The sequence below is a fragment of the Peromyscus eremicus genome, chromosome 7 (assembly GCF_949786415.1).
Source record: "Peromyscus eremicus chromosome 7, PerEre_H2_v1, whole genome shotgun sequence".
Lineage (NCBI taxonomy): Eukaryota > Metazoa > Chordata > Mammalia > Rodentia > Cricetidae > Peromyscus > Peromyscus eremicus.
Window position 1 is genome coordinate 58,496,795 of NC_081422.1, and position 21,539 is coordinate 58,518,333.

The 21,539-nt window shown below is 52.8% G+C and overlaps 1 protein-coding gene across 1 annotated transcript in view; it reads right to left on the minus strand.

Annotated features, from left to right (window-relative positions):
* Positions 1-21,263, minus strand: part of Smad6 (SMAD family member 6) — a 73,927-nt gene extending 52,664 nt beyond the window's left edge. Inside the window, exons 1-4 of the mRNA XM_059268085.1 lie at positions 20,739-21,263; positions 19,311-20,646; positions 11,825-11,881; positions 7,142-7,219 (exon numbers count right to left, since the gene is read on the minus strand). Of these exons, the coding sequence (XP_059124068.1) occupies positions 7,142-7,219; positions 11,825-11,881; positions 19,311-20,136 (961 nt within the window). The 5' untranslated portion in view covers positions 20,137-20,646; positions 20,739-21,263. The remainder of the gene's footprint in view (positions 1-7,141; positions 7,220-11,824; positions 11,882-19,310; positions 20,647-20,738) is intronic.
* Between the last annotated feature and the right edge of the window lie 276 nt (positions 21,264-21,539).

A 21,539-nucleotide genomic window follows, 5' to 3' on the forward strand; every position in this document is an offset into this window, starting at 1 on the left:
TGAACGCTCTCAGGATTTCTCCGCTCATGAGAGTGAGCCCCCGCTATGCGCTAGCCTAATGCTAAGCCAATGTCCTTTAGGACCAAGGATGTCCTAGGGTTCCCTGGCCCCAGTGGCCATACTCCCCACTCTGTCTGAACCACTCCTCCAACATACAGGACAACCGCTCAGGAGTCGTCTCTCCACATCCTCCCACCCCTCCCACGTCCACCTTCAGCTGTTTCTGCACAAGCTGTTCCCTTTACTGAGAGAACACTTACAGTCTGTTCCCAGCGAGCGCTTAGTCAGCCTACAAAACCCAACCCAGAATGGCCCGCTCTGTGAAGTTTTCCCTAACACCCACATTCCCAACAGAGTTCTGGCATCCAGGACACCAGTCCTCTCCCTCCTGAGTAGCTGTGTCTCAAGCCACCTCTGTGCATTAGGACAAGAAGGGGCACGCCTTTAATCCCAGCACTCGGGAGGCAGAGGCAGGCGGATCTCTGTGAGTTCGAGGCCAGCCTGGGCTACCAAGTGAGTTCCAGGAAAGGCGCAAAGCTACACAGAGAAACCCTGTCTTGAAAAACAAAAAAACAAAACAAAAAAAAAAAAAAAAAAAGAAGAAGGGGAAGAGCAGCTAAAATGATATAGGCCATAAAGGCCAGCTTTGTACCCATCCTCCTCCTAAGGCCTAGGAGCTGGAACCAACGTTCAGGGGCACATCGGCACCATGGAGCCCGAGATCTCTGACCCAATGGGCTCCTGTGTGGCACCACAAACTGAGATATGGGAAGCAAGGACCTTGCTTGCTTGGGGACACCCAGCAGAAAGGGCAAAGCTAAGCTCAGAACACACCCTGGCAATCTGCCTTATCGCATGATGCTCTGCGGCATATTCCTGAAGGCACCCCCGGCCCCACCACACACACACACACACACACAGCAGCAGCAGCAGGCACTTGGTCCTTTTACAGCAGCCACCTCTGTCACTCTGCATGCCCTGTCACCTCCAGCAACCAGCCTGGGAGAATGGAACCTCCGTGAAGCGTGAGGAGCATAAAGCAGGGAGAAAGGAGATTTAAAGGAACACTGGAACAGGGCTTGTCAGTAGCAGACACCGTTCATGTGGGGACAGCACTGGCCATACTTCCCCCCCCCCAAGGTGCCTCTCTAATCCGGGGAGCCCCCAGGAGCAAGCATGAGACCACCCCGCCCCCCACAGAGTGTCACAATCCTTCTCACCCCAAAGCCTAAGAAAGAAAACCATCTTTTCAGCTAGCATCTCCTCCTCACTGTCTCCATTCCCCTCCAAACCACTCCATGTCCCTAAGGTTCATTCCAAGAACACCATTCAGTGACAGTAGCACCCAAGTCCCCCTGGCCACTAGGTGTGACTGCTACTGAAACTCACCGAGCTGGTCCTATATCCCCGCACATAAAAATGTTGGCTAAAATCTAACCCAGGGCGGGTGAGATGGCTCATGGGGTAAAAGCACTTGCTGCCAAGCCTGACAACTGAGTTGGATCCCCAGGACACACAGGGGTAGTAGGAGAGAGCCAACTCCCGCGAGTTGTCAGGTAATCTCCACACACGTACTGTGGCACTCAAGTCCACACGTGTATGCACATATGAATGAAAAAGTGAAGGAATGAATGATGACAGAATTCCAGCCATCCTTTCAACCCCCACGTGGGTACCCCTCTTCTGCTCCTAATTGCCTCCTCCCACAGCACCTGATATGGGCACCTGGAGGGAAGGATACAGGTCTCATCTCCTGGCCAGGTACCCCTTAACAGCCACACATCTCGCCCAGGACTACACAGGTAACTGACCAGGGGCTCAGTTACCTTCTTTAAAGGGCATGTTATTACTGTCCCCATTCCACAAGTGGGAAAACTGAGGGGCAAGGTGGCTAAGCAGCCATCCCCTCTCAACTAATCAGGAGCAGAGACTTGAACCCCAAGCTAGCTAACTGGTTTTTGTTATTGTGGTTTTTTTTTTTTTTTGTTTTTTTGTTTTTTTGTTTTTTTTTTTTTTGGTTTTTTTGAGACAGAGTTTCTCTGTGTAGCTTTGCGCTTTTTCCTGGAACTCACTTGGTAGCCCAGGCTGGCCTCGAACTCACAGAGATCCGCCTGCCTCTGCCTCCCAAGTGCTGGAATTAAAGGCGTGCGCCACCACCGCCCGGCTGGTTTCTGTTATTGTTGTTTTGTTTTTTGTTTTTTGTTTTGGGGTGTGTGTGTGTGTGAGTGTGTGTGTGTGTGTGTGTGTGTGTGTGTGTGTGTGTGTGTGTGTGTGTTTTGGCTTTTCAAGACAGGGTTTCTCTGTGTAGCTTTGGAGTCTGTCCTGGATCTTGCTCTGTAGCCCAGGCTGGCCTCGAACTCACAGAGATTCGCCTGGCTCTGCCTCCCGAGTGTTGGGATTAAAGGCGTGCGCCACCACTGCCCCGCCCAGACCTAGCTAACTGTTACAAAGCCCCTGCTTGTCACTCACCACTGCTGCAAGGCTAGACGTGTGCTGGCTGAAGCTGGTGGAGCCCTGAGGGACAGAGAGACACATAGCCTATGCTAGACAAGACCTGTGTGATCCCAGCAATCGAGGAGAGACAGTGACATTGTCATCTGTGCCTGAAGATGTGAGCCAACAGCATCCAGCTGAGCGGCAAGGGCCACAGGACAGGTACCATTCCCACCAGGAGGCAGGTGGACAAAGACACAGGTCCACCTACTTTTTAACTTAGCTCCAGCTACCAGTGCTTTCTGGGTGGTTCACGGCCAGTCTCTTCATCTCTCTGAGCCTGTCTCCAAACTGCTAGCTTGGAGAATGCAAGTACAAATGAAGGGCCTGGGTCCCTACGGAGCTTCTGATCAGGTAGACACCAGATCCAGCCCAGCCCCAACCACTGCAGTAGTACGGCCTCCTCCTAAGGAGGGGTATGCCCTCACTGATCCAGCTCAGGCTGAAAAGCCAGCAGGACACACAGTCAAGGTCAGAGGAAGGGACTGCCTAGTCCTCGCTACAGGCAGCGTATATGGCATACAGACAATGTCGGACTAAATAAACATCAGGCCAATTATCGGATAGGCTCTTGATTATTCACCAAAGGGTGACGGTGGGGTGTAAAGGTGCCAGCCAGGCGCTCCCACCATGGGATTGGGCAGGCCTAAATGCTCAGAGGCTCACCACCTCGAGTCTCCTTAAGTGACTAGAGTTCACAGAACAGCCAGCACATAGCCTGGACAGTCGGCACACGGCCTGGACGGTCGGCACACGGCCTGGACGGTCGGCACACGGCCTGGATGGTCGGCACACGGCCTGGACGGTCGGCACACGGCCTGGACTGGCAGAGGTTCCTTCCTTCTTCCACCCAGCCAGGGCACAAAATTCCCGTCTCAGGAGCATGCTCTTCCTCTAGGCTGGAGTAGAGGGTGCTGGGAGAAGCTCGCCTGCCCCACAGCCCTCTCCTCAAAGCACCAGCTCCCTCTGCCCTCTCAGTCTGCAGATTTTTGAATGAGAGCGTGTTCTGCCTTCCAGAAGAGGGTAACTCATAGCCACTCACACTTTGGTGTGAGCTTCTTTAGCTCATCATACTTCATCCTCAAATTAACTGAAGTCAAGGGAACAGGAGAGGAATGTTAGTACTGTAAAGAAGTTGCCTAATGGGACTCTGGATAGCCAGGAGACAGCATTCCAGACCCAAGTGAAGCAGGGAAACCATAGACCAAAGCTCAAGAACACTCCCCAAAGAGACCTCAAGGCCAGTGGTTTTACCCAAATCCCATTGAAGACACTGAGTATGCGGGTCTACAGAATCTAGTTGACAGTCCACGTCCACCTCTCCCACCTGAATGACCTTGGTGGGGTCACCTGTGCCCTCTGACCCTCAGTTTCTCCATGTAGATCACAGAGCCCAACTGAGAGCCCATGCTGAGACCGAATACCTAAGGGGACTCTGGATAGCCAGGGGACAGTGCCCCAGATCCAAATGAAGCAAGGGAACCACAGCGCCAGAGTTCCAAGTGCACCCCCAGAGACCTCACTCTGTGAAGTGAGAGTTACAGGAGCACCCCCTTTCCTGCAGTTCCTTATGGGTCCTTGCCTGCCAAGGCCTGTGACTAACCCCTCAATCCTGCCATCCCCCTTCTGTGGCCTCAGTCACAGGACAGGAAAGAAGAACAGAGACTCCGAACAGGAGTTGCAGAGAAACTGGAAGTTCGTCCACGCTGTGACTGTCACTGTGTGCAAGACATCTATGCTGCGATGTGAGAGAGACCAGGCCCTCAGGGGCACCAAGCCCTCAGGACACAGGAGCACAGAAGGATGGCACAGTCGGCTGGCAGGCTTGCTCAGTGGCTGCACAGAAGCATGAGTCCTGTGCCAGCGAGCCCTCACCCCAGCCCTGGCACTGAAGCTGTCCAAGCCTCTGCCAACTTGCTCTGCCCAAGCCTCCCTGTGTACAATCTGGGCACTGGGGCTGACCACTCAGCAGCAAGAGGAAGTAGTGTAGAGGAGACCGTCTGATGGGGCTTTGGGGTACTGTTCCAGAAGGGACCCCGTGGGTACACTTGGAAGGATCCCAGCTGTCTCACTGGATGGTAGAACACAGTCAAGGAGATAAAGGACAGCCAGTACTGATCTGAGTGTGAGGGTCAAGGGCCACCAACATTACCACCAGCACCGTAACCACCCCAGTGGTCCCTGACCATCAAATGTCCCGGCTTGACCCACACCCTGTGCCCACTCTGTCCCCAGCCTTCACATCCCTCGATTCGCTCCTGTGTAACATCACTCTATCCCCACAGGATGAAGTGGTCATGACTCTACTATCCAGCAAGGCCTGCTACCTCCTGGGGCCTTTCCCTACCTGCAAAAGTCCCCTGCCCTGAGTCTTTCCTTTAGTGTGACAGCCCAAAGCCCAAGAGGACACAGAAAATGTTCCACTTGCTTACTCAGGCCATCAGGAGCCCAGCCCAAAGCCCACCGCCACCTCATCCCATCCTCCCATGTAGGAGGCCCCAAACTTTCTTCCCCCATCTTTCAGCCTCTCAGCATGCCAACGACTAGACACATTTTCTTCATGACAGTCAAGACCAGCAATGGCCTCCTCACTGCCCAGTACTACAGACTCAGCTCTGAGACATCGGGGCAGAAATCCCCGGCACAGGTCACCCCAACACAGTCCAGCCTACAGTCCCTACATGCTGGGGTGGTGCTCTCTGCAGGGGCCAGGTTGAGGGCAGGCCTCCGGAGGTGTGCTGAGGTCCTACTCCTTTAAGCAGGAATCATGCACCAGGCCAGCCTCCTCTGGAATCAAGGAAGCTCACAAATGCAAACACACTGTGAAACACACACACACAAGTTTCCACGATTAACAAGGAAAGAGGACGTCAAGTGCCCATCTGTCCTGCAATCCACACCAAGGCAACCCAGCTAACAACCGCCATGAGAGCTGGCAGGAACCCAGAATCATAAATGCAAAAAAAAAAAAAAAAAATCAGAGTCCCTGTTTCAGAGTCGAATGGTTTGTGGTCTAACTTCATGTCACCTGGCTGGATCTTCAACATATTTTATTTTTGTTTTTGTTTTGTCATGGTGTGTGTGTGTGTGGTTAGTTTTGTTTGTTTGTTTTTGTTTTTGTTTTTATGACAGATCTCACTATGTATCCCCAGCTGGCTGGAACTACAGACCAGGCTGGTCTATATCACAGACATCCGCCTGCCTCTGCCTTCTGAGTGCTGGGCTTAAAGGCGTGTGCCACCACACCCAGCTACCTGGGCTGGGTCTTTGAGGGAGAGAGAATACACCGAATAGGAAGAGGAGAGAGCAAAGTGGCCTGATTAGGGGACCAGGGGCCAGAGAGCAGACAGGAGACCTGGACTCCTGTACCATCGCAGCCACGAGCTCACTGTAGGGTCTTGCTGTCTGTCTCCATCTCTTAAAACAGCCATGCTCCTGAGGTGTCCTCCTGGACTGTGGGAAGACCAGGAGACAGACAGGGAAGGGCTCACGGCTAGGGAAATGGAAGGTGCCTGGGAGCAGGCAGACTGTGTCACCTTCAAATCACCAGGAGGATGAGAAGTAAGAGAGGGAACTCACTGCACTGTCTCAGACTGGGGTGGGGGTGGGGAGTAGCACAATAGTAACAAGGCGCTCAGGCTTGAGCAGCAAGGTTCCTGTGGCCATGAAGGCTGCTGTATGGCCCTGAGGGACACAGGAATCCCTAAACCTATGAGTGAGACTATGTAAGGTGCTGGGGTGGGGCCTGGCTCACGGTGACCACTCATTCTCATTACCTTGCTTTTATGGCTTGGGTGTGGAGTCAGGAAAAGAAGCAGAGGCCCCGGCAAGCCACTCCCGCCCCCAGGCCACAGGCCCAGCTGCCACACAGCACACCCTACCCACCTTGCTCCCAGAAGGCCGCACAGACCTCACCACACAATGGCCCTCCTGCCCATTCCTCCTAACCACCCTCTCACAAGAATTCCCCTGAATGTGAGGGGACTTATAGGGCCACCAACTTGGAATTTCAGACAGTTAGGGACACCACCAAGGCTGGAATTCCTTCCCCCTGCTTCCTGCCTGCCATCCACTGCCAAGTACGGGGCATAGACACCAGCAGCTTTTAGCAAACTCCTCCCTTGCCAGTCTGCCCAAGCTATCCCATTTGCTTACCCACGGGCCCTCTCCCTGAGCACGGGAGAGAAGACAACTTATTGTGACCCATCCACCTTGAGGCCTCCAGTTACAGGGAAGTGTCCCTGGCTACAATGATGGAGGGGCCTGTCTAAGCCATGGGAATGAGAAAGACCCGGTAGAGACACCAGGTTAAAATCTGGCAAGTCATTATCTTCAAGTTTCTACCCACATAAACCACACAGCCTTGTAGCACAAGCTGGCCTTCTCCTCCTGCCTCAACCTCCTGAGTACTGGGCTGAGAGGCATGCAACACCACACCCAGTTCTTAACTCCAAGAACCCCAGACGCACGCACGCACGCACGCACGCACGCACGCACGCACGCACGCACGCGCACGACATCTTCCCACTCACAGAGTGGGCGGATAAGAGCACAAAAATCACAAGAAATCAAAATCCTTCCATCAATGCACCCACATCGGTCCCCACTGGCACCGCCCACAGCCACGAGTGAGAAGAAGTATGCCAACCTGAGAATTCACCCGGAGCAGTGATGAGGGAGTTGGTGGCCTCGGTTTCAGTGTAAGACAATGTGGAATCGGACAGATCTGTTCGAGGGGGAAAAGAAAGAGAACTCAGTTGGCCGAAAGGCACCTGTTCCCATGCACAAAGGGCAGATGTCCCTGGTGACCACTTTTTTAGTATATATTTATTCCTGTAGCCCAAGCTGACCTTTATTTCAGTACCTAGCCAAGGATGACCTGGAACTCCTGATCATCTTGCTCTTCTAAATGCTGAGATTACAGGCATGTACCACCAAGCTGGGTTCATGCAGTGCAGGGAATCAAACCCAGGGCTTCATGTATGTCAGGCAAGCACTCTACCAACTGAGCTACAACCCACAGACCCCTCACAAGTTACTAATGCCACTCTGTGACCCAGTCTCAGGACCACCCCAGACCAGGCCAACCATCTAGCCCCAGAACCCTTCTGGAAAAATGCAGACCGCTGTGACCCTGACACCTGGAAGGGCCTTGGTGGCCCTGACCACAGAAACAGTCCACATTCAGGGGACTGAGCAAGCACCAACTTGCAGCCTGTTTGGGTAAGGTTAAATTAAGTCCCTGAACAATTCATAGCTGCTCAACTTAATCACAACCATTAAAATTCTTGAAGTTGTTCGTTCTTGCTTCCTTCCTTCCTTCTTCCCTTCCTTTCCTCCTCCTGGAGCCGGAGAAACGTAACAAATCACCAGCCACCTCTGTCCCCACACGCCTCTAATTATGACCCAAGTGTTTGCTCTCACATTAACTTTTGCTGTCTCCCTCACCTCTCCCACTCCCCAACATCAAAACGGCCTGTGGAGCTTGGGCTGGGTTTTGCATTCATGCTTAATTAAGTACTTCACATGGCATGCATCACCGGCCATCCCCTGAGTGCCGTGCGCAGAGATGGAAGGGAACTTTTTCTGCCCCGCTGGTTTCATAAACTGATGCTCTTGGAGGCGGGAAGACTCGGGAAGTTTTTCCCCCTAGGTCTGGGCCTCTGCAATTAGCAGTGTGGGCTTGTCCCCAGTACAGGACAGGCCTGACCAGGAGTTGAGAAGGCATGGACCAGGAGGCCTGAAACCTTTTTATCTTCTGGTCACCCAACACAAACCAGATCTGGCTGGGCTAGTCCCAGCTGGCCCAGCAGCCATCAGGGGCTGGGAATTCCTGGGACAATTCCCTAGCTTAGGCTCTAGCTGGCTAGAATTCCATTTCATCTTGCAGGAATTTTTCCCCCCTTTTACCGCATAGCTTGAAGAGCAGGAAAGATGAAACATTAACCAATTTGGCTTTTTTTTTTTTTTTTTTTTTTTTTTTCCATTTCCCACTTGCCAGATGCTGGGTTTTATTTTGATTCCTGGTCTCGTGATCAGGGAGGCACAGACATGAACTAGTTTTGTGTGTGTGTGTGTGTGTGTGTGTGTGTGTGTGTGTATAAAAAGAAATAATTCTCCGGGCAGTGGTGCCACACGCCTTTATCCCAGCACTCAGGAGGCAGAGCCAGGCAGATTTCTGTGAGTTCGAGGCCAGCCTGGTCTACAGAGTGAGATCCAGGACAGGCATCAAAACTACACAGAGAAACCCTGTCTCGAAAAAAAAAAGAAAGAAAGAAATAAAGAGGAAGAAAGAAAGAACGAAAGAAAAGAAAGAAAGAAAGAAAGAAAGAAAGAAAGAAAGAAAGAAAGAAAGAAAAGGAAATAATTCAAGGTAAAGGAAATAATTATTTCCTTTTTTAAATATTGCACTATTTATCAAGGCATATAAAAACATTATCTGCTGGTAACAGTACTAAAAATAAAGACACAAGAAAATCTTCAAAAAAAAAAACCCTTCAATGATAAAGATTTAAAATTCTGTAGTGTGTGTGTGTGTGTGTGTGTGTGTGTGTGTGTGTTTGCACGTTTGTAGGTGCACACTGTACGGGTGTGTAGACACACAGAAGTCAGCTTTGGGTGCCATTCTTCTATGAGCAGGGTCTCTCACTGGCCTAGTTCACTGAGTCCCGGGGAGAACTCCCGTCTTGGCCTCTTCCGTGGTGGGACTGAACTTATGTCCCAGCACTCTACCGACTGAACCTTCTTCCCCACCTGGAGTTAGCACTTAACACCCACTGTCCGCAGTGCGGAGTGCCTGGAGCCTTGACACCACTTCTCATCTGAAGGAGCAGCACCAGCCCAAAGCTGGGTCCTATTACTTTCTTAAAAATTTACTTGTATTATTTTTAATTATGTGTAGGTGTGTGTCTCCATGTAGGTGTGTGTACCCTGGAGCTGGAATTACAGACAATTCTGAGCTACCTGATGGGGGTACCGGGTACCTAACTGCTACATCTATATAGGTAGCACCCAGAAGTTTCCCAAAGGACTAGGAAGGGCAAGTGGCTTCTACCTTTTGTAGCTACTCAGTACTGAGTACCTGTCACACACCTTGCCAAGCCCCATAGATCTAAACTTTCCACTGAGGTCATGAAAGCCTTCCTGTGGTGGCTGCTATAGAAAGAAATCTCTCCCAGATCTCCCCCAGCCTCTAACACCACCTTAAGCCATGGAGAGATCCTGGTAGGATCTGGAGCCCCAGTTCAAGATGCACCTCCAGCAACAGGCAGCAGTACCTGAGGTCATCACCATTTTCCATAGAGAGTAAGCACCTTCAATCACGAGAGCCTCACAACCTGCCCCGTTTGCTCAGCTCTGCACAGTAGCAAGACGGAGCAGCTGTGGGCAACTGGAGGAGCGTGACTGAACATCCAGCTGCTTGCTTTCGGGCCACCTACATTTCGTGCACCTTTCATGTTTGGGGGAATGTTCTTGCAACTTTATTTTTTTTTCCCCCACATCGTTTAAAGAAATAAAAACAGAGCCAGCCACAGTAGTGCATGTCTGTAATTCCAGCAAGCAGGAGGCTGAGGCAGGAGGATGGAGAGTTTGAAGCAAAGCCAGCCTAGACTCTACAAGGAGATCGTGTCTCAATCAAGCAAATTAGTAAAAGCCATTCTTATCTCTTAGGCTAAGATGGAGTTCTGTGAGCCCCAGCAAGGGTCAAGCTTGCTTTCTGGGACTCAGGTGTCCCACCTGTGAAATAATGGGATACCTGTTAGCTTCTAAATGGTCACTCTGTAGGGCTTGTCCGTTTTCCCCCAAGCTGATCGACAGTTCCTCTAAGAATAATCCTGCCATTGTTTATGAACTTTTGACTTTTTCTTCCTCTAATGGAGAGAGGCATGTTCTCCAGGACAACTATCACTGTGTTGACTTAGGAGATGCTGAGGCTGGCCTATGGCAGGGAGATGGGGAAGATGGCCTGAGCTGTGGCTGCCCTGGGTTGGTGCCTCAGCCCTGCAGCTCCTCAGCCCTACAGCTCCTCAGCTAAGGGTCTCCCTCTCCTCCCTCAGCTGGCTCCTCCTCATCTACCACAAGACCCTCTAGTTCCTAAAGAAGTAAGCAAAGCTCGCTGTGCACGGGGCACACAGCTGGAACAAAAACCACTGCTCAGCCACTACCTCCCACACCCTTGAGGGACAGCCCTCGCCCCACTGGCCATGGATCAAACTCCTCAAGCAACTCTGGGGTGGGTATATTTCTGACCTCACTGGGGATGAAGGGCTGGAAGGAACCTGGGGTGACCCCTGAGTCCATGACCCTGAAGGTGACCCTCCAGCCAGAGCTCACACACTCCAGAGAGGACGCTTCTACCATAAACTTATTCTTGGTGGTCAGTTGGCAATGTTCTAGCACCCACACCATGCCAATGGACTTCGGAGGCCTAGGCCTCACAGTGACTGCTGGTGACAAAGTTGTTTTGTTGGAACTCTTCAGGCCAGCTCACCTGCTACTGGAACTCTGCAGACTACATCACTACTCTAAATCCACTGAGGAGAGCCCAGGACCTAGGGCATCTCTGCTTTTAAATATTTAGTTAGTTAGTTATTGTGTGTAAGTGTGTGTGTGTGTGTGTGTGTGTGTGTGTGTGTGCGCGCATGAGTGTATGCACATGCATCACATGCAAGCAAGTGCCCTTGGAGGCCAGAAGAGGGCACTGGATTCCCTGGAGCTGGAGATACAGGCAGTTGGGAACCACCTAGTGTAGGTGCTGGGAACTGAACCCAGATCCTCTGCAAGAGCAGCAAATTGCTCTCAACCCATGAGCTATCTCTTTAGCCCCTCATCTGCTTTCAAAATTGTATGTGTGCACCCCAGAACATGAGCTGACACTTAGCCCCAAGGTTGTAGAGAAAATCCGTCTTGCCATTGCACAGGACTTATCTGAAATGACACATCCTCTCCACTAAGTTCCCTCGGAGACAGCCAAGCCACCTGTCTACCTGTCCAGGTAGGGGACAAGGACAGATACAGCTCAACAAAGACTCCATGCCCTATCTGCCCGTCACGCTCCCAATTAACACACTGGTGGACAGTAACTCAAGGCTGGGGGAGGAAGGAAGGGAAAGAGACCCAGAAATTCCAACCCACCTCCAAAAAGCAGCTGAAGTCAGAACCCATTCATCTCCCACAGGCCCATGTTTAAAGGTCATGGAGAGGTTAACGAGAAGCCTGGAATTTGAAGATGTAAATAGTCTCTCCGCAGCAGCCCAACGTGGGAGTGTTTGTAAAACTTCACCCCGTTTGAACGCATTCAGCCCACCCCTCCAGGGGAGGGCACACTTACCCAGTGGCTTGTACTGGTCACGAGGAGACAGCCGAGAATAGGGGGGTGGCGGTGATTCTGGAAGACAGGATACAGCATGTCACACCTGGTGTTCCACGTGCTTTTAACTATTAGTTTCCGCAAATAATAACCTCTGACCCCAGGATGTTTTCCATGTCGCCCACCATCTCTACGGCTCCCTGGGGCTCAGTCCCTACTTATGCCACCTATGCTTTGGGAGCTCCAGAGAGTTCCCTCGCCTCGCTAAGATGATTTCCTCAACTATAAAACAGGGGTGATAATCATAGACCTCTTGGTTTTGCCAGGAGGGCAAAAGATAGCATATGCAAAATGCTTAGCACAGCTCTTGGTCACACTCCCATAAACAGCACCTTTATTATCATCACAACTAGAAAAACACAAGGCAGAAGTCCGTGCTCGGGCTGCCAGATGATTTACAAGGAGGCTCAGTTCTGTTTGCATTTGGGCTAAACACCGAGTATGGTCTCTTAGGAGAAGCACAGGCCTTACGCTATCTGGGATATACTTATGCTGAAATTTTGTGTTGCTTGTGTGAAATGGAAACTGAATTGGGGGCATCCTACATTTTTATTGGCTAAGTTCAACAAGCCAAATCAGAGTTCAGAAGGGCCACACATGGAAACGTGGTTGGGAGGGAAAAAGGGCGGGGAGGGGCTGGTGAGATGGCTCAGCATGTAAAGAAGCTTGCGGCCAAGATTAAGGACCCGAGTTTGATCCCCGGAACCCACCTGGTGGAAGGGAGAACAGACGGCCTCAAGTCATCTTCTGACCTTCACATGTGTTTCATGCCATGTCTGCACCCCCCCTCCACGACATACATGACAGCAATAATAAATTTTAAAAAGTATTTAATCCACATTAGAACCACCATTCCTGGGTGGCTGCTGGGACCCTGGATGCCTTCACATTCTAAGCCAGTTACTTCCAGAATCTGGCCTCAGTCTCTTGTTTTTTTTTGTAAAGAGAGGCCAGAGGTGGGTCCCAACTTTCCAGCTCAGACTCTTGATTCCTGATTGTCTATGGTGTTTTCCTTCCGGCCGCCTTTCGTTTGCCTAAAATACTCCTCCTTCAAAACATACACTTTGCCTTCAGAGGAATTTCTTAGGCTCTTGCATTACCGGGAAGTAACAATTTGCTAAACTAAGTAACAATCTGGGTGAATGAAATGACCCTCCATTTTCCGTAAATGAAACTGAACCCCATCAGATCGCAAGCTAAAGCAGACTCCACAGTAATAAAGGGGTAATAACTATTATTAGGTGGGTATCAGGAACGACACGGGGTAATGAGTGTTTTCGCAATTATAATAAGGCACCATTAGTTAGAGGAGCATTAGTTATGTGCGTTCCAGACACCCAAAGGAGGACTCCCTCTCCTGCCAGCCTGTCCTCTGCAGCCAGAAGTGGCTTCCTCAGAGTCGAGGCTCTGAGTCTAGAGCAGGGACGCTCTGTGGACAGGGGTCCCAGGAGAGGTCAAATAGGGCAAAGACACTGAAGGGATCTGAACATTCACTCTGTGCCAGGCACTTTGAAGTCTCTCTATTGTCTCTAATTCTTTTTTTTTTTTTTTTTTAGATTTATTTATTCATATGTGCATTGGTATTCTGTCTGCATGTATGTCTGTGTGAGGGTGTCACAAGTCCTGGAACTAGAGTTACAGACACTTGTGAGCTGCCATGTGGGTGCTGGGACTTGAACCTGGGTCCTCTGGGAGAACAGCCAGTGCTCAGCTGCTGAGCCAACTATCCAGCCCCATCTCTCATTCTTATAGCCCTCGAGACCACGAAGGTTAATCACGCTCGTCGGACACCGGCTTCAATTTAATCTTTTCTCAGAGATAAAAAAATGAAATACCTAAGATGGTATCCACATTCCCATCTTGCAGATGAGGATACTGACAGCCTCCTGCCACCCAAGACAATCACGGCAGAGCTGAGATTTGCGCCCAGGCTTGACTTCAGCCTCATTGTTCCAAAGGGCCCCTCTGCACCCAGTGTTGACTCATGTTTCCAGGCAAAGACAAAAGAATGGGAGGAAGGATTGGAGAGCCAAAGGTACCTACCAGCGACCTCAAACAGGACACAGGGAGGAAGACTATACACTTTTAGTAACAGCTACCTGCATTTGTCCTCAGCCCAGAGGCCAAACCTGAGAGAGGTCCAGTGGCCCAGCATGGAAAGGCCTGGCGCTCTGAGGGAGAGGGGACTGAGCCTGGGTTCCCACGGCACAGAGGAGACTTGAGGCCTGGTGAGTGGAAGTGACTCCCTGGGGAACTGGCTGTGGAGCCAGAACCAGAGCCATGTCTGGTACACACCCTCTTTTACAGCCCCTGAAACCCAGGACACAGCTAGACATCTACCCCCACACCTGTCTCCAGCAACAGAGGTAGTAGCTAGAGTGTGACATACAACGGTTAACCAATCCCAGCCTTCCCCACCCTACCTTTCTCTGAGTTTTTTGAAAGAGTGTTTCATATAGCCCAGGCTGGCCCTGAATTTCAGTATATAACCAAGGATGACCCTGAACTACTAAACCTCTTGTCTCTGCCTCCTGAACATATTACAGGCATATCCCTGGCCATCCCCAGTGTCTCTTACAGAGATTTTAAAGTGCTAACGACGTTCCTCCTTCCGAAGCACCCACTACCCACAGTCACACCTGAGGTAGAGGCTCCTAACATCATCAGTGAGACAAAAAACAGATAAGCCAGAAGTGCAGACATGCAGCCAGGGAAAGACCAGCTAAGCTTCTAGGAGGGACTTCATCTAACCACAGACCCTTCTAGAAAGTAAAAAGAAGAAGGCTTATAGACACCAGCCCAGAATGCAGAACTCTAGCATGTCAGAGATCAAAGGGGTTGGCACTTCACCAAACAATTCTTTTTTAATTTAACTTTCATTTATTTTGGCTCTGAAACAGGGTCCCAGTGCATAGCTCAAACTATTCTCAAAGGCTTATCATGCATCCTCCTGCCTCTGCCTCCTGAGCACTGGGATTACAGGCCTGCACCACCAACAAAAGCTCTCTACTCCTTTTTTTAATCGATGGGGCACCTGATACCCAGCCAGCAAAGGACCCGCCCAAGGCCATGCTGGAAGGCAGCTACACAAGCCCTCGTATTGCTGTTGGAGACCAACACCAGGCAATCTTAAGGGAGGGGAGGGGAGAGAAACTCACAGATCACAAGATTCACCCTTTTCAAGTACACAATTCAGTTGTTTGGGGTACATTCCAAGAGTTGTGTGACCATCGCCATGATCTAATTCTAGGACATTTTCACCACCACAAAAAGAAACCCTGTCCTCATTAGCAATCACTTCCTATATTCCAACCCCAAACCCCAGGCAACCACTAATCTGCTTTTTGTCTCTATGGATTTGCCTATTTGGAAAGTTTCATGTCCATGAAATCATAAGCTACAGAGCCTTTTGTGTCTGTTTCCTTCACTCAGCACAGCATTCTTCAGGTTCATCCAGGCCTTGGCATGGGCGAGCACTTCACCCTTTTTTATGGCTGGATGATACTCCATTGTGTGGCTACATCACACTTTGTTTATTCATCCATCAGCTAATGGACACCTGGGTTGGTTCCACATTTTGCTGTTATGAATGATGTGCTGGGAACAATACCAGTAATTCTTACCCGTCATGTTCCCACTCCCCTCCCATACAGCCTCCAGGATTTAAGAAAATGGAACCACAGGACACTTAACTCAGGCAGGTTAGGCGAGCCCTCCACTGGGTTAAGACATAGGATCAGAAGAGAATCTTCAAGTTGACCCCTAGCTCTCCATCCACTGTCTAGAAGATTCTATCCTAGCTCTTGTTAAGAGTTATGTTGATTTGGAAGTAATTTACACACTGTAAACTCTAACAGAACACTTCCAGTCTCTGCAGGATCCTCTGAGAGAACTGGACATGGATGAGAGAAAAAGAGAAAGACCTCAGAAACTCCAAGCCCCTCAGACCTCCAGCCCTAGGCATGGACTAAAAGAATTCCCTAACTTCCTCCAAAGGCTGAGTAGTCAGTCAGGAGCCAACAGCATCAATCAGCCCAGTCCAGTCCCTCTCTGGTCAGCCCTTAGGGGCTACCTAGCCTTCTGGGATCCAGACCTACATGTGAGGCCAGAACAAAGTTCACAGCCTCTCTCTGAGCCTGGCCGGAGTTTCCATCAATTCCCACCCATCTTTGCAGGACGGCTCTTTGCTGTAGGACAAGATCCACGTGTTTGCCTGGGCCTCTGACTTCTCTCCCTCCCCAGGGGTGACAGGCAGGCGGGCGGGCGGGGAGGGGGCCTCCTGGGTACCCGTTTCTTCTTCCCTTAGGACCTAAAGGCTCCAACCCCAAGCCCGAGGATCGGGAGGACAGAAAAGGAGCTCCTGGCGCTTTAAGGCCAAGGAGCCTAACTGCCCAGATTCCCCCAGCAGCCAGATAAACAGCGCAGCCGGCTGGCGCCAGCAAGAGGCAAACTGGGCATTATCACGGCTTCCTCACCTCCAAGAGAGGAGCGGGGAGCAGACAGACAGGCCGAGGGGCCGCGAGGGGGCGGGGCGGGGCCGGGAAGCCCAACTTGAAATTGATCTCATTTCAAAGGGATAATGCCAGGCCAAATAAAAAGGAAAAACTTTCTAGCCCATTCTAATTCCTCCAGGCCTGGCCTGGGAACCCTGTGTTTTCCTAAGCGGCCTCCTCCAGCCCTTTAGAAGTTCTCTCTCTCTCTTTCCCGGGCACAATTTGGATAATAGTAATTTACTGAATATAATTACAGAAAAAAAAAAAAAAAAAAAGCAGGGAAGCAAAGACCAGGGGATTCATTCCAGAGTTAATGGATACTTGCAGGAGAAAGGAACTCTATAAACAGGTCAGAGCTGTGATTAAAGTATTTCTCCACATTTCCGTCCACATAGGCAACCCACTAAGCTCAGCGCCGCCTTTAGTCCTAACCAGAAAGGCCCAGGAAAGATCGCTCCCCGAGGCCTCCAGACTCTGTCCCGCACTGAGCCCGGTGTTCAGGACACCAGTTTCTAAGACAAAGCCCATGGGGCCTGGAACCTGTCACCTCTTCCTCAGTTGTTCGGGCCAACCCAGAACTTTACAGAAAAGAAGGGGACCGTACTTCCCACATGTCTGGACACCGGGAGTCCTTGGGGGTGGAGGCTATGCACGAAAGACCGATGCTGGGTGTTCCCATGCACTTTGCTCCAGTTGTGTGCGCGATCAGACAGTCTGTCTGTCTGCCTGCCTGCCTGCTTGCCCCATGCCCCAGCCCTTTTCCCTGAGCTGGAAAGTTGGGAGGAGCGGTCTCCTTATCAGGACGCGCTCGGCTGAACCCCAGCTATGTGCCCGCCCATTTCGAGGAGCCAGGCTGGCGGCCAGCCCCGGGGGCGGAGTGCGCAGCAAAGGGCTTCCCCAGTCCCCACTCCCAGAGAAGGCAAGAGGGTCAACCGGGCATACTGGAAACTCTTGCTTCTTTCCCACAACCACAGTCCTCAGAGGTGCCCCCAGCTGGCCGACTAGGGCCCTCCTAGGTTCGTGGCCAGAAGAGGCAGGGACTAGATTTGTGGTGCATGCCTTCCCCCAACCCCCAGGGGGAAGTGCCTCTTGAGGGAAGCAGGGAATTAGGTTCTAATACTCAGTAGAATTGAAATGTCTCTAGAGTCCTCCCACACATACACACTCATCCAAGGTCACTGTCTGGACAGAGCCTGGGTCCAGATTCTATAGTTCATCAAGTCCCTCTCATCCCTGGCCACGCTGGGCCAATTCTGAGTGCAAAGAGTAGGAACTGAGTGGGGTCCGGTCCTAAGGCCTCCAGCTTTTTGCTCCTCCTTATCCGGTCCACCCACCTGAGTAAGCCCTCTTTAGGTCCACCCCCTCCTCGGAGGCTGCTCCAGGTTAAAGGCGTGGCACTCCCAGAGGTGATCCAGTTACAGACACACCCACAGCCCTCCCGGTGGCTCAGACCACTGACCTAGCCCCACCCCCTTACCTCCTTCCCACTTCTTCCCACCTCCCAGGAGGATTTCTTGACAGCATGAATCCTCCATCTCTCTCTCTCTCTCTCTCTCTCTCTCTCTCTCTCTCTCTCTCTCTCTCTCTCTCTCTCACACCACATACACACATTCAGTACCTGGTACAGAGTAAATGCTCAACCAACTTGTTAGAACTGTGACTTGGTCACAGGAAAAAAAAAATCCACTAGGGCCTTATGGAGGAGTGTCGTGGGCCCCACCATCCATCTCCTACTAGGAAAAAAAATGAAAGGAGGCAACACAAGCACAGACAGGGTCCTCCTCCCCAGAGACGGAGATTGCAGTTTCCTCCAGGGGAAGCAGCTGTCTGTCAGTTAGCCTCCAGGCACAGAAGCCAGGGACTACCCAAAGTCTACCTAGAGCCTGGAGAGACTGGCCACGAGGGAGGCACATCAGGAACCACAGTAAAGGGAGAAAACTTTCTTCTCTTCATCCCACTAGGCCCCCGTCTACACACAGGGAGAAGCCAAGCTTCCTGAGTCCATGTTCTCATACCACACTGAGTCAGGAGACCTAAGAACTGACCAGAGCCAACAGCCTGGAACTACCTGTCCCGTTCTCCCCTGCAAAGCCTCCAATGCCTTGAATGTATTCCCCTACACCTACAGTGAGTGTTTCCTGTGGTACAGAAAACAAGTGTGTGTGTGTGTGTGTGTGTGTGTGTGTGTGTGTGTGTGTGTGAGAGAGAGAGAGAGAGAGAGAGAGAGAGAGAGAGAACACTCCAGGCCCATCAGGGGCCTTCATCTATCCTCACCTCTGCTCCTGCACCTGAGCCTGCCTAGGTAAGCAAGGCTGGTAGGGTGTGTGCGGAAGATCCCAAGAGAACAAAGAGGCTAGTAACAAAAGAGCTGGCAGCCTCTGACTCTCAGGTGCCCTAGGACCCTCAACTCTAGAGGTAAGCTGAAGGCAAGAATTAAGAGCCATGATGATGGAGGAGCCTGGCATTCCACGCCCAAAGGATGCCCTGCAGAATCTGGGCTCAGAGCGTAGAAAGGGACAAGTGGAACATTTTGCACACACTTTTGACGCTGGGCACGCGTTGCCTGCAAACAGTTTCACAGCCATACCGACCTGGGGTGTATAGGAATATGCGCACAAATGCTAGAAGCTGATTACCGACTGGGGTGAATCCCCCAAAAGGGAGATGTCGTCTACTCCTCTGGCCTCTCCATGGCTTGCTATCCCGTTTCACAAAGCCGAAATCTACTTTAAGTCCCAGAAGCGGCATACAGAAACCCGAACGTGCCCCTTTCTAAATTCGCTGGCGCTACAAGTGAAGTTACCATTTGAAACACCTACCCCTCAGCTTTCCTCAACCCACTGCAGGCTCCCAGTACCGGGGAGTATCCCGAGAGCATCCACAAAGAGGTGGCCACAGAAAAGGATGAGAAGATAAAGGCATAGGTCGAGGCGACCCCGTGCGCGCGCGCTCACCTGGCCCGCAGAGCCGGCTGAAGTGGTAGGGGTTGCAACACACCGTGGGCCCGTCGGGGGCGGCGGCGAAGCTGTGGCAGCCGCACAAGGGTTTCAGTTCCACTGCGTGCTGCAGGTCTGGCCAGCGAAAGAGGCGGCCGAGCAGCAGCTGCGGTGGCGCGGGCTGGCCGCCCAGGCGGAGGTCCGCGCGCGGCACCAGCACGCAGGCGCCCGGCACGCCGCCGCGGGACTCCACCGCCTCCAGCAGCGTGTCCAGCGAACGCTCCTTGAGCCTCTTGAGCAGCGAGTACGTGACCGTCTTGAGCTCCTGCTCCAGAAGCAGCAGCCTCGAGCGGGCTTCTCGACTCCGAGGCCCGCCACCCTCCTCTGGCTCCGGGGACTGCCCGGCTGGGGGATCGCCGGCGTCCCGGGGCGCACCCGCAGCGTCCCGCTCGGAGAAAAGACAGCAAGTCACTGTCTCGCAGTCACTCTCAGGCAGCCAGCCCGGGCCTCCAGGCTCCGCCACATCCAGCAGGGAGCCCTCAGCTCCAACCCCTGGCTCCGACACCGGCCTCGGGGGGCCCCCCGTGCGCCGGCGCCTGCCCGCGATCGGGGCGCCTCGCGGTCCCACCGCGTCCCGGGGCCGCCGCGGGACTACCGAGCGGACTTCAGAGCGGCCGCAGCCTCCGCCCTCTCGTGCCCGCGGGGCAGGCTCAGCTCGGCTGCCCAGGCTCCCATCCTCGTCGCCACCACCGCCGCCGCCGCCGCCGCTGCTTTCCTCCCGATCAGGGACCACACGACTTCGCCAAAGTCGCCGCACCAGCCCCGAGCGTTTAGACCTGAACATACGATATCCTTTGGCGCCTGGGGTGGTGGGAGGGGAGGCGGTCTCCGGTTACCGGGGGTCCGTTCCCTCAACGAGGCGCCGGCTGCGCGGGCCGCAGCCCCACATGAAGCTCTGCAGCGGGGCGCCGTGCAGACCGCGCACAGCCTGTCGTCGAAGGGGCACCGCAGGGCTGCAACATGAGGGAGCTCGCGCCGGGCCAGGCCGGGAACACGCGCGCGCTGAGCCGCAGTCCGCGCGGGACCAGCGGGCTACATGGACCGCGGTGGGCCGGGACTGCTCAACTACAGCCGCTCTGGAGCCTTAGGAGAGTCGCGGGCGAAGCGATGCTAGAAACACCCCGCATGGGCCGGCGAGCCTTCAAAAGTTGCGCGGTTGGTACACGAGCACAAAGCGCTTGCGTTGTACCCCCAAATGTGTCTGCACAACTCTGCCTTCAAAAACCAAGTGCTACGCTGCATGGGCTTTCCCTGCAGGATCCGAAACTCAGGCTTGTGGATAACTTCCAGATCCCTGCAATGAAATAAAATAAAATAAAAATAAAAGCAAAGCAAAGCAAGAAAAAGATCCCAAACAAAACCCGAAATGCTTGGATTTGCACGCACGAAAAGCAACTCCGTCTCAGGTCCTGGGCGCTCGGTGCACTTGGGGCAAATCTCTCCTGAACGCGGGTGTCAACACATGAGTGGAAGCCGTAAAAAAAATCCCAAGAGCTGCTAGGAATCCTTAATTAAAAATGCAATCCACCGAGGCAGAGGTCGCAGCCCGCCCCAAGCTGTGCTGGGTCGCTTCGGGCGCCCCGGCTGCCGAGGTCGCCCCCCCTCCCCCCTCCACCAAAGTGCCTCCCGGTGGCCCCGCGGTCCCAGCGAGGTTTGGCGAGGCAGCGCCCGGCGGCTCTTTCTCTGGGCTCGGCTCCCTCGCTCGCTCCCCTGCTCGGCGCCCTCTCTCTTTTTTGTTCTCCTCAAACGCACACTGAGGGCCCCCGGAGGAGCGCCGCGGAGTCATTGGCTGCCTCCCATCATATGCCAGTCTAGACACTTTGGCGGCTCCGCGGCGCTGATTGTTGCGCAAACAAGGTTTCAAGTTTCTTAACTCTTAAAGGAGAACACGTCCCATTGCTGAGCCCCAGGCTCCGAGGGGGCTGGTTCCCGGGGCGGGACGAACTCGGGCCCCCGCCCATCTCCCGCCCCGGCACCCCCGCCTCGAGGCTTACAGCGCCCGCGACTCGCTCTCTAGCTCACGTCGCGCCTTGGGCACGGATACGAACGATCCCGTACACGCGCAAGCAAACACACACGCCCTGCTACCCAGCTCTGCTCGGTGAACCCACAGCGACCCGGAGTCCAAAGCAGCCCTTTGCCTCTCTCTGGCTTGTGCACAAACTTGCAAACACGCATTGCACTTTA